Source organism: Delphinus delphis, chromosome 5, assembly GCF_949987515.2.
Source record: "Delphinus delphis chromosome 5, mDelDel1.2, whole genome shotgun sequence".
Classification (NCBI taxonomy): Eukaryota; Metazoa; Chordata; class Mammalia; order Artiodactyla; family Delphinidae; genus Delphinus; species Delphinus delphis.
Window position 1 is genome coordinate 87,752,059 of NC_082687.1, and position 13,368 is coordinate 87,765,426.

At 35.1% G+C, this 13,368-nt stretch overlaps 1 protein-coding gene across 2 annotated transcripts in view; it reads right to left on the bottom strand.

The window, feature by feature from the left end:
• Nucleotides 1–13,368, bottom strand: part of ZCCHC4 (zinc finger CCHC-type containing 4) — a 48,150-nt gene that overhangs the window by 10,152 nt on the left and 24,630 nt on the right. For both annotated transcript variants that reach the window (XM_060011778.1, XM_060011779.1), the window contains 3 exons: nt 10,863–10,935; nt 6,730–6,880; nt 5,066–5,166 (listed from right to left, as the gene is read on the bottom strand). In XM_060011778.1, coding sequence (XP_059867761.1) covers nt 5,066–5,166; nt 6,730–6,880; nt 10,863–10,935 — 325 coding nt within the window. The remainder of the gene's footprint in view (nt 1–5,065; nt 5,167–6,729; nt 6,881–10,862; nt 10,936–13,368) is intronic.

Here is a 13,368-nt window from a genome sequence, read left to right on the forward strand (position 1 = left end):
GAGGCTAAGATACAAAAGTAGATTTTACTTCAAAATCACCGTAAAATAGTACCTTAAGTAGTTTTCTTTTAAAATGATTTAAATTCGTAATTTTTCCCTAATGCACCTTCTCTATGTATTCAGTAAATATATGGTACCATATTAAATTCAACAAAGATATTTTGAACATTTATGAGTGTCATAAGAAAAAGAATTCTTCCCAAGAGAATCTTATGAAGATTTTCAAATGCTGGAAAAGAGTATCTTAGAAAGATTTTTAGTAAATGGAATAGTCCATGCAATATAATAGATAGCAGATGGAAGAGAGGGAAAAAAAAAGAATTTCTTTATGGTTACCTAAGGAGTCAGAGAATATGTGCGTCAGGGAGCTGGTTGATTACTTGATCTTGCATAACCTAATTGAGATTATTATTATTTTTAAATGTGGGTTTGTTGTGCTAATTAACTATAAACATATGGTATGTAAAATGCATGCTGCTAGGGTAAATTAATGTACCTCTAACATACATCCATATTTCATAGCTTCATCCACACAAATAAACCTCCTATGGAAGTGCTGTAAAGCAAACACAATTTTGCAAATTGCGTATCACTAGTGGTAGAGCTGATACACCATTTTCCCATCATTATCCCTGACATTTCACTCACAATGATGATGAGAGGCATTTTTGAATAGAAAATTTCTCCCATGGAACTGATTAATGTGATGAAGTACTGTATAGAAATGAGGGAAAGCACAAAATCTCTGCAATTCCTAACTTTTAATTTTATCTATACACAAATTTCTTCTGCAACATGAGACTGAAACTAGTTATACGGAAAACAAGACATTCAAGTCGACAAACATTTATTATTCTGCACCTACTATGCTCCAGGTATCATGCTAGGAAACAAAGCTTAAATAAAACAGAGTACATGTTTGTATTTTCATAAATCCCTAAAGTGTGTTCTGTTTAATTTCAATATATTCAAAAGATTCCAAGTGAACTCTTCAGCTCCATCAATCAACTTCTACCATAGCAATAAGGTTTTTTAGTCACACCATATTCCATGTAACCTCTTATTTTAAATATCATATGTATTACACAGACATACACATACATATATGTGTGTGTGTTATTCCTCATCACTTCAAATCCATTAAATGTTTTATGTTTATTGTATATTGAATTTTGAGAATTTCACGTGTCACCTTATAATTTACAATCATTTCTCAGAAATTCCTGTCAAAACCTCTTCATTTCTGAACATGAAACCAGACTCGAAAAACAAACAGTTTTCTAAACAGGATGATTTTTTTAAAGACAGCTTAAAAAAAAAACAAAGATCTCTACTTTTAACAATCCAGACAAATGTCCCAGACTAAGCAGAAACAAGAGATCATAGCATGTTCAAGGTGGAAGGGAAGTGTGAAGATCTAGTTCAGATATGGTAAATACAGGACCTGAATGCCATCACTCCCTGACCCTGACCCTGTGGCAGACATCACTAATCAGTCACGCTACTCTTTGCCACTGAGCCTGGTATTCTCAACAAATTCTCCAGAAAGTCACTACCAATTTATCAGGCTTAAGTCTAAAAGTAAAACTTATCTGGCATCCTTTTTCTGGTTCAGTCATTTTATTTTATAGGTAAGGAAACAGAGACCTGGAAAGATAAAGTGACTTCCCTCAAGATTATATTTAATCTTCTAAAAGGCAGTGCTAAGACTCAAACTTCTTCTGACTCTAAATCAGAATTTCTTTTCATTACCAAATCCTTCCTTTCTAATCTGCCCTTAATAAAGCTCTTGGTTTTCTACGTCTTTGATAGCTATTTTATTCTGTACTCATCAAGTGCTTTATCACTGAAGAGTCTACATGATTTATAGTTTATAAAGATTTGCAGCATTTCCGCCTTCCTCTTACCTATAAAGTATTTCCAAAAAAAGAGATTTAGTGATTTTTTTTTTTTTTTTTTACTGCATTGTGGTTTCGGGGCTTATAATCATCTCAGGCAAAGTCAGAAAGAAGGCCTAATCAAGGTCTATGGGAAAAGACCTGTGAAGGAGGAGAGGAAACTTTCAAATTTTTCATTTGATGAAGGTGGCTAATATAAAAGGAAAAAAATTACCACAAAATGAAGTTAAAGTAACAAAAGAAAAAAAAAGAATGCAAAAGGCTCAGAAAGGATAATAAGTCCAGAGAGAGTTTCAAACAAAAAAAATAGTAGAAAAATCATCAAAGGGGAGGTACAACAAACAAAGTTTACATATACCCTAGGAGATCTGGCAAAATCAGTTTCTCCCACTGAGCATGTAATGGGCAGTAGTGTTCTTATCTTTAATAGGAATCATGAAAAAATGAAGATTTTTTTTGTTTTATAGGTTTTATTCTAATTTTCTTCTCAAAGGTTGGCTTTCTCTTTATTGGAAAGACTGCTTTTCACCCTGATACACATGGCCTAATTAGAACATTTTCCACCAATGCACTGAATCATATGATTACTTTCAGTAAGCTTGGACCTTGGAACTAGTTCTTAAAATTAAAACTACAGTATTTCCAAAAGTTCTTTCCTAGTAACACAGGCTGTCTAAACAAACAGTAACTGGTTACTACACATTAATAATCACTCTCATCTGCTTTATTCTGGATCTGCCTTCTTCTGCCTCCTCACCAACTGAAACTCTTGCCCACAGTGAAAACTCATCTCTAAATTGTGGATGAAACAGTTTTCTGAGGAACGATGTGTTTTGCAGTTAAAATAATGTGTTTTCTGACATAAAAATTGAAGAAAAGTTTTACCCCCATTCTGGGGCCATCTGAATGATGACTATAGTGATGGTTACGACAATGCTTATAGCAATAACCTTTTTTCTCTATTTGCTGTGTGTCAGGGATGAGGCTGAATCTTTTAATGTATTATCTCAAATAATTCTTAAAACCTTATGAAGCAGATATATTATGACTATGCTCATTTAACAGGTAAGATGAGTTTCAGAGAGTTAGATAAAATGTGTAGGACTAGCTAGTAGGTGGCAGAACCAGCATTATAACCTAGTTCCTTTTCAACTCCAGAGTTCGTGCCCTTTTTCATTCAAATATTCATTCAACATGTACAGGGCACCTACTACGTGCCAAACATTGTACTAGATGATTATTCACTGTCAAAGGCAGCAGGTGCTCCTGGAAACCAGAAATAGTTTACTTAGTTAACGTCTTTAGGATATGTCAGCTATCTCTGCATTGCAAATGTCCATATTAGAAGCATCCTTCAGATAAGAAACAGAAAACTGGATGCCCTAAAAAGGAAAGTAAACCAGCTTTGAGAAGATATATGGTATGGATTTGCCTAAAGCAGAGCTCAAGAAGTCAAGGTTAAAATGACTTGTGCTACACACTTTTGGAAAGGACACTGTTAATATGGTTCAAGAGCCATAAAAAAGTCCATTAAATTTGATAATGTAACTTTTATAATTCTATTTTAGTTTTGGAAATTTATTTTAAGGGAGTTATGGAAAATATGGAAAAATTATATGAATAAAAGATGTTCATGGCAGTGTTATTTATAGTACCTTAAAGGTGGGAGCAACCTCTAAGTCCAAAAAGAAGAGAATGATAACATAGCCTATTGATGGAACAATTTACTTGTTAAAAGCATAAGATTATGTAGCTACATTTTAAAATATACACTTATATAAGGCAGAAATGAAGAAAGCAGAATTCATATTCATCTTCTATGATTACAAATATGTAAAAGTGTTTTTTAAAAAGACTGGATGTGAATACAGCTGACCCTTGAACAGCATGGTTTGAACTGCGTGGGTCCACTTATACGTGGATTTTTTTCAATAGTAAATACTGAACCAAAGTTGGTTGGATCCACAGATGTGAAACTGCAGATATGGAGAAACCTCACATACAGAGGGCTGATTATAAGTTATATACCAATTTTCAACTGCACCCATAATCCTCCTGTTGTTCAAGAGTCAACTGTACCTCAAAATTATAATATTTGCTATGTGACGTAGAATCACAGGTAGGATCTATCCCCTCATTTCTGGTAACACTGTTTCATTATTTCTAAATAATTTTCATAATAGTGTATATCTTCAAGACTAGAAAGATTAGAACCAAGTGCTATAGGGAATTATACCCATTATCTTGCAATAGCATATAATGGAATATAATCTGCAAAAATACTGAATCACTATGCTGTACACCTGAAACTAACACAATATTGTAAATCAACTATATAAAAAAAAAGAAACAAGTGCTATCTTGGAACAACTAGTGAAGACGTTTACAGTTCTAGAGCTGAAAAGCCTGAATCAGAGGCTAGTCAACTGCTCAGAAAAATCAAATAGAAAAATGTCATTACAAACCTGGAAGCAGTGCCCACTTGGTGACCACACATAGTGATGGCGACAACAGGGTTAACCTCAGAACCCAAGGAAATGAATCCAGGAGAGTGGACATTGAAACAGAAGGAGTTGAAGGACAAGGATGCAAAGGAGGAGGTCCAGTCAGTCTGCCCTGAATCAGCACACCCACACCTCAGCATCTCTGCTTCTCTGACATGCCACAACCTTGGGCACACCCCTCCTTAGAGCTCCTGGCATCCTCTGAGCAGCAAAGTTAAGTGTACGTGGCATTCCACCCACCAGAAAAAGCAATTTACTTCTCTACAACCTCTGAATGGAGAAAACCATGTTCATAATGATGATCCTGGGGTGCTGCACAATCTTCTGGTGATGATGAAAGATCAGATCATTTGGTTAAAAACCTGGCTACAGTTCAGAATCACCTGGGAAACTTGGTAAAATATTTTTTCTTAGGGCTTTACCCTCTGATTTTGATTTAGTAGGTTTATTTTGGTACCTAAGAATCTATATTTTTAATAAGCACCCTAGAGATTACAGACGTTTAGGAACTACTGCACTAAGTTACATATGATATAGTTTTAGTGTTTCATACAGCTTATAGTGTTTGCATTTACTAAAACTGATGAATCATCTTATCAGAATATTTATTTAAGCAGAATATCCATTCCCCAACCATGTCAGAAAACAAAATATTTACTATACCTGGTAATCCAGCATGCAGAAGCTTGGGAAAAACTGACAAATTCGGGATTCAAAAAAATAGGGAAAAATCCAGAATATGGGTAGTTCTTTGTGACTGTTATCTAATGGATCACAAAAAAAGAGAAAAGAAAATAAGAAACTGATATTAAAGAAAAAAAATAAATTAGAAAGCTGTTACTGAAAATATATGGTATTGGGAGAAATTGTAATCCTTCAATACATTTAAATCATACAAACGAAGAGATGATTTACCAGAGTACCATTTACAACTTGACCTTTCCCAGAAGTCAATGGAAACATTCTTTTATATCTAAACACAGCTATACATGGTATGTAAAAGTTATCTTTACATGCATATCACTACAGTCTAGGTAAAGGCAAAGATATTACAAAAAAAGTGGGAGATAAAAAATGAGCATCACTTTGAAGCACAAAGGTGGTTATGATATGGAAGAAGGAAACCTGGACCAAAATGCAGAAGGCCTTAGGTCTGAATCTTAGCTCTGCCATAACTCACTATGCCAGCTTTCAGGGTGAATCCATCTTTTCTGAATCATGGAAAATTCTTATGAACAATTTTATCCAAATTAATTTTTATGAGAGACAGGGGACACAGCTATTAATTACAGAGCACCTGATACAGGCTAGTACAATGCTAGGTGCTTTCTGTATGTTATCTCCTTAAATAACCCCTGGAGTTAGATGTTAATATAGTAATCTCATTTCACAGATGCGGAAACTGAAGCTGCAAAATTTAAGCAATTTGTTCAAATTCATGCAGCTAATAAGCAGCAGAATCAGTTCAAGCTCACAAAGCTTTTTATTGCTTTCCCAACAACAATGACTTTATCCACTCTGATAAGTAGACTTCAGAACCAAAAATAAGTGGAATACTTAGCACTGTGAGTCATGTTTTAAATTTCATTTGCATCCTGTCCCCAAAGCACACTATTTATATAGCACAATTAATGGAGAAGCTTGATCACAAATTCCTGACACTCTTACATTTATCAACTTGCAGGTTGGAAACTGAAAAATGATTATACTGACTAATTAGATAATTACATAAAATACTTTGAAGTCCTAAGCCATTTTAAGCTGAATATCCCCCAGTCATTAACCCACTTCTAAGCTTGGGTATCCATGTGACACTGATAACCACTGTTAGGCGACTGGACAGCCAACCTTCCCACACAAATCTTGGCACAGTTTAGAGCTGTGGACCAGGGGCTGGGTGCCCTCCTAGAGTTCTGGGCAAGACTTTTGGAAGAGGAAATGTAAGGTCTAAGTGGGCAGAGATAAGTGTCTGTCTTGTTCACCCTTCCATTCCCAGCACCTAAACAGTACCTGGTACATAGTGGCCATTCAGGAAATATTTACTGAAGAAATGCCAACAGTTCACGGCTATTCTTCATAATGTCCCCTTATGCCCACCAAAAACAAATACTTTACCTATGAGCCATTTTTAAAACACATGATTAGAATAATACGAAGTGTATCATGATGATAAAGTTATTATCAAATAAGCCTATTTTTAAAAAAAGAAGAGAACGCAAGACATGTATATTTTATCAGTGCTCTGATTCACTGAGCTCTGCTAATATTTGACAGGAAGTATATACATAGATACATGTTTATTTTGCAGTAAGTAATAAATTACACACCTTGGCTTTGACCTTCTTTCCACATAGCAATTAACTTCTTGAATGTAACAGCCAGAGGTTCAACCAAGCCACCAAAAGGAGGATCTGTCACCATAATGACTCCTTCACCTTTATCCTTCTGTAAAAATGTTCTGCATACTTCAAGGGCAGCCTGGAACAAACAGAAATTCATTTCTAAATTAGGACTAAAGGGAGGTACTTCATCCTATTGGGAGGAGAATGCATTAGGCTCAGTCTCACTCTTCGGACTGAACTTCACCCATCCTGCCACCCCAGAGTCCCTCAGTGACATCCTGAAGCCTCTCTCATTCAGCCCCCATAAGATTTTATCTTTGGGTTCCTTGATAAGTGGGTTTTTAAAATTGCAAATTCAAACACCATCACTATCAGAGGACTACACATTCAAATGGTTAAATTAAAAAACTAAATTTAGTAACCTAAAAGAGAGAAACTCATTACCCATGAGGACTATCTAAAATGCTAAATTCAATTGAACAAACAGAAGTAAGGACTGTGCTAAACACTGGAGACACAAAGACGAATAAGACATATTTTTTCCTGTCTGGTTTGTCCACCACCATAAGTTCAGGTTAATGAGAGCCTAATTACCAGTTAAACATGCACATGTTTTTGAGTGCCAGGTAAATGACAGGCACATTTGAACATGCAAAGTAACATGCAAAGTAAATAAATGAAAGCTCACAAATAAAGCTTACCCAGGCCATGAAACCATGCCATTAACGCATTTTCCCAGCAAGCTGACGTGTTTTTAGTGATTGCAAAGTTAACATTAAAAACTGTCTAGGATATTTATCACTTTTTTGCTTTGGGAGAAGTCAGTAAGAGACAGACCTGTAATATTAGCTCTAATCTACTGACTTTGTAGTTGCTTTCAAGTACTTATCTATAAAAGCAACTCAACACTTACAGTATACAAAATGGCAGAAGATTTGAAAGCTTAATGGCATTTAAACTTTAATAAAGCTATATGTACTTTATAATAAAATATATATTACTTTACTACTAAATCAACTTAGAAGACCCAACTGATGAAAGGAAAAAAAATCACAACATCCTAATCCCTTTTCTCTAGTAAAGTCTTTATTAACTTCCTCCTCAAAGTCCTACAGCAAAGGATGGTGTCAAGAAGGTTAATCATTTTTCAAGTGCTGCCTGGCACTTCCTTAACCTGCCTACACGAACAAGGACTAAAAGTACAGATGATGTTACTGAAAAACTTCAAATTCCTTGGAGTAAACCAGCTATACTCCAATACAAATTTTAAAATAAATTAATTAATTAAAACCCCTTAGAGTTAAAAGTAGAAAAAAGAAAATAGGTGAACGAGGCCTGAACTCTTAACCAAATTAAAAAAGAAATTAAAGAATATCTTCCCAGGTAAGAATCAATGGTGGGATGTCCCGTCCTAGGTTGCTGAGGGTCCTAATGTTGACCACCTATGGGAAACAGACACTTGCTTACGCCACCAAGGTTGACAATAACTTAACTCTGTTCTTCATCTCAGTCATCAATAAAAAAGTGCTCGGCATTTTAAATAGCCACCCTCTGTACACACTTTAACCACCTTACCAATAAGGCGTATGACATTTTTTATTACGCAAAAGACTGTATTATTTGCTATGAAAAAAATCCTGTGCAGAAAACTCCTACTTTTTAATCCCATGAACTGTGAAGAGCTTCTGTGCAGTGGCAGAGGCTTAGATCCTCAAAGGCACATGGTACCTCAAAGGCTTATATGTCTTCACAGACAGACACCTAGTAGACACTTAAATGCTTTGGTGATTGATTAGTAGATGGTAATCTCTACTGAAAACCCTGACTCCGTAAGTAGGTAGAAAAAGGGGAGACAGTAAAATCATTAAACAATAGTTTTCTGTAGGTCACTCTCTACAGTTGCAGTGCCATTTAGTGGCTGCTCTTAAAATACAGAGAAAGGAGAGCCTGGGCTGGATGACTGTTTTCTTCTGTGAAACAGAACATGGAGCTCAGTCTTGGCAGCTTATTCCAACCGTTATTCTAGAAACTTGTAAGGTAATTCTATAAACTCTCAATAAAAGTTACATAGAATTTCCTAGAAAAGGCTACTTACATGTTACTTTCTTAAGATATATGAAATTGCTAGCCAACTCTTCGGTATGTAATTTTACTCTTGTCTTTATTGTTCAAATTAAAAAGCAAAGTCATGGTCTGGTATTAAAAACAAATAAACAAATACCTGACCCACTACTGCAGCATCAAGCAGTAATATGAACTCAGTTCCTTCCTCAGCTGTGTCACCAGTGCTGACAACCCCCCTGAGCTCAAAGCCCCACAGTTTCAAGAGACCACACTGGACATTTGCACGTCGATGTCGTGCCAGCCCCACAAACTCAACATTTCCAAACGTCGCTTCCACACTTCCCTACTCTCTGTTTTGAAGAATGGAAGATGAATCCAGGTCACGGCCCCAAGTCATCTTTGATTTCACCCCTGGTACACTTATCACCAAGTCTTCTTTTTTTTTTTTTAATTGAGGTATAACTGACGTATAACATTATATTAGTTTCAGGTGTACACAGAGTAATTACACCAAGTCTTCTGGTTTCCATCTGGGAAATGCCTTCAGAATCCACTTCTTTCCTCTCTTTTCTCCACTGTCACTGTCCGAGGTGAGAAGCCCCTCTTCATCTTCTGTCAAGCGGTCTTTCAATTCCTCGTTCTCCTTCATGCTCATCGAATCAGTTCTCAAATTCTAGTGTTTATCAACCACACAAGCGCTCTGGGAAACAGTGAAGTCTAATTCTGTTATTTACTTCAATACTCGGTTTTCATACCTTTCGCGGCTGAAAAATATGTATCCCCATGCTAAACGGATTCTGATGGAAGGAGTACATCACTGGCTATACTTACTAAATCTCACTTTTCAATGAGTCTCATTTCTTCAATCCCAACCAACAATTTAGAATCTATTTTCATTTCCTGGATGCTTAGTTTTTTAGTCTTGCTTGGTTTTCATTCTATCATTAGCTAATATCTTAAAGCACAATATATACTTAAAACATGACTCACAATTCTTTAAAAATTGATATATACCCATCATATGTATGTATGGATATGCTTCAAGCAGTCTTGATAATTTCAAACATTTCTGACCAACCTCCTGTCAGGTGTGATTACTTGGTTGGTTATAGATTTTATTTTGTAATGGGACTGACAAAGAGCTCAAATTAGGAGTAGAAATATCAGCTCTGCTATGTTGTTTATTCACAATGATGTTATTAACATCATATTGAAAGAAGATTTTTTTAAAGCACTCTCCCTTTATTACAAGGCTATTTTTTTTTAGAGTAGTTTTAGGTTTACACCAAAATTGAGAGGAAGGTACAGAGGTATCCCACATACTCCCTGCCCCACACATGGATAACCACTCCCACTATCAACAGCACCCACCAGAGTGGGACATTTGTTAGAAGTGATGAACCTAAACTGACACATTATCACCCAGAGTTCATAGATTGGAGTTAACTCTTGACACTGTCTATTTTTTAAGGATTAGTTTAATAAAACCATAAATCCCCTTAACTGGGACATGAAATTTATCAGGAAGGCAAACAGCAAACAACTAACTACAGAATTATTTAATTACAGCATCATAAATCTACAAAGGAGAACCTGACCTTGTCTGAGGGCCAGGAGAGGCTAAAGAAAGTGACTTGGAACAGGGTTCTGAAGGATGAGGTGACATTAACAAGGCAAAGAGAGAGTAGAAGGTGGAGGGAACAGCATGGGCAAAAGCCCCTGTGCTGGAAAGGCCAGTTTGAGATGAAGGTCATATGTCCTGAACATGAACAGCAAAGCAGGAACAGGGAGAGGACAGGCTGGAGGGTGGCAGGGGTCAGATCACAAACAGCTACGTGAGTCTTGGTGAGAAAGTGGCTCTTCACCCAAGAAGCAGTGAAAAGTCATGAAAGATGAATAACATGATCACCTCTAGGTGCTCAATACACACTCAGTGAATGAACAAAAATAAATATCAATAAATGGTAGAAAAGCCACCATTTGCTCTTGAGGGACCCTAGAAAAATAATGAAGGAAATACAATAAAAGAAAGAGATAATTGTCATAATTCTTACCTTTCCATCAAAGAAGTGATGGTTAAACATGTTATAATGGCAAAAACTATCTTCCATATAAAACTGTGAATACCTGTAAGATAATTTGTTTATTACTGCAGTTACTTGTCTGGTCATAGTTATACATAAATAAATAAATAAATGTAAACTAAATTTTAAAACTATGAAATCACACCTTTAATAAAATCAATTTCATCATCCTTTAGTTTTTTGAAATAAAGAATACTTTCCCAAAATCTCAAGAAGTCAGCAACAGAGGATGAATAACAAACTTAAATTATGGTCCCAAGTTTAATAAACCAGTGGCAAAACTACAGAACACTCATATATAAAAAACACATATAATCTTCTGGTTCCTACGGACCAGAAGATTCTACATAAATAATCATGTTCCTGATAGATTATTATGCAACTTAAGCTTGAGATGGGCTGGCAATTAAAATACATCTCTCATAGTTAATAATTTTAAGGAAAATACTGAATCAACATTTCTTCTCAACAGCTGTTAATTATTTTCTTCCGTGGTTAACAAAAAAAGGTATTTAATACAGAGTTTTTCTTGTCCATTGTGAATTAGCTTAATAAAATATGCTTCTCAATATGTAAGAGAAAAGAAGTACGCACATTTCATATATACTGAATTAGTGCCAGGAAAGAGGATATTTATTTACTGATTGAATCATTTTATTCTTCTAACATACTACTTTAAAATGCAGTCAGTAATGAATGAGAGTACCAGCTTCGGGTATTAACATTTTATAAATTTTCACTAATTTACTAGGCAAAATTCATACCACATTATGGCTTAAATTTGCATTTATTTGACTTCTTACAAAACTGAGTTTTCTTTATTCCTTAATTTTATTTGTACTGCCTAGGTCTGTTTTTCCCATTTATGTCTATGGGCCTTAATGTCTTTCTTGCTGATTTCTGAGGTTTTTTTGTATAATATAGAAACCTCAATAGGATTTTGAACTTCCACAGTTTTGTCATAAACAATTCACATATGAACCACACCATCCTTCTACAGAATTCATAACCTAGTGGAAAGACTGAGAAAAAATCAGGGACACATCCTTACTTACACAGCTTCTTTAACCAAATCACGATACGGTGCTTCTTTGCTTCTACTTCTACTCACAGTTATTTATGACCATCTATAACTGATCACCGACCATACTGAGTATTTAATACAACGGACAAGCCTAGTTTATCCTCTTCCTATTACACTGAGGCTAAGAGTACAGCTGTACAGTCGGGTGGTCTGGTTTCAAACTCTGGGTCTCTCACTTATTAGCTGTGTAATCTTAGTAAGTTATTTAACCTATCTGAGCCCCCATTTCTTCATCTACAAAATAGGAAAATAGTTTCTATAATACCTCATAGGACTTGGTAAGAATAAATAAGATAATGTATGTAAAGTGCTGAATACAATGCCAGCTACAAAGCATATAATGAAATGTCAGGTATCATTATTTTAATAAATACCAGCTATAAAGATGTATGTCTCAGTGACTCTAATGTTAGGGAATTATGTTTATGCCCAATCAAAATATCTCCTCCTATAATCTAAATCCATTTCTTGTTATTCTGTGGAGATGAAAGAACAGCTGTTTGCCATTCTCAGTACAATATCCTTTAATACATTTAAGATACTGTTAGTACATCTGATGATTTCATAAAACAAATTTTCACTGAAGAAATAAACAGAAGGTTTGAATAACTGAAAAATATTTAAACTATATACTGTAACCCAAGGAACATTCCAAAACACTGTGGGACAATGTAAATTACCATTAATAAACAAATGTCTTCCTCTTTAACCAAATCCCAAATAGCTGATAATATAGCTATATCAGTTACTTAATTTACACATATATATTAATACTAGTACAGCTGTAGATCAACCATCATTTGAGAGTGTTTTTCGCTCTGGCATTGCTTTGTGTAAGCAAGGGAAAATACAATCTCTTTTAAAATATATTTCTACCACCCTCCATTTATTTTCATTGCTTCATGATGCAATAGTCATTTTTTAAAATTAAAAAAAATTTTATTTACATAAAATTCAGCATAGCACACTCATCCAAAATGTTCTGGGCAGCAGTGGGCAGAGCCAGAGAGAGAAAAAAGCCAAGATTTCAGCTCTAAGTTTCGATCAAACACAAACAAGGAAGCATAATTATTCATATTTTAAATTATGAAAAATCACTCAACATCACCCTCTTAGAATGAAAATGGCCACAAAGAATTATTCTCTCCATTGAATAAGGCAAACAAAACCAATCAGAAATGCATGCACTTGAAAACTGCTCAAAAGGACATTCATTTAATTTGGCCATTCATTCTCTTTAAATCTGAGTCAGTTACCAAGTATGAAACATGTTCTACACAAAGGAAATGTAATCAAGAGCTGAATAAAACTAGTTCATGAAATGAGCCTAAGAAATACATTTTTTTGATACAACGTTATTTGGATGATAGTTTGCCAAACAGAGTTTCATAT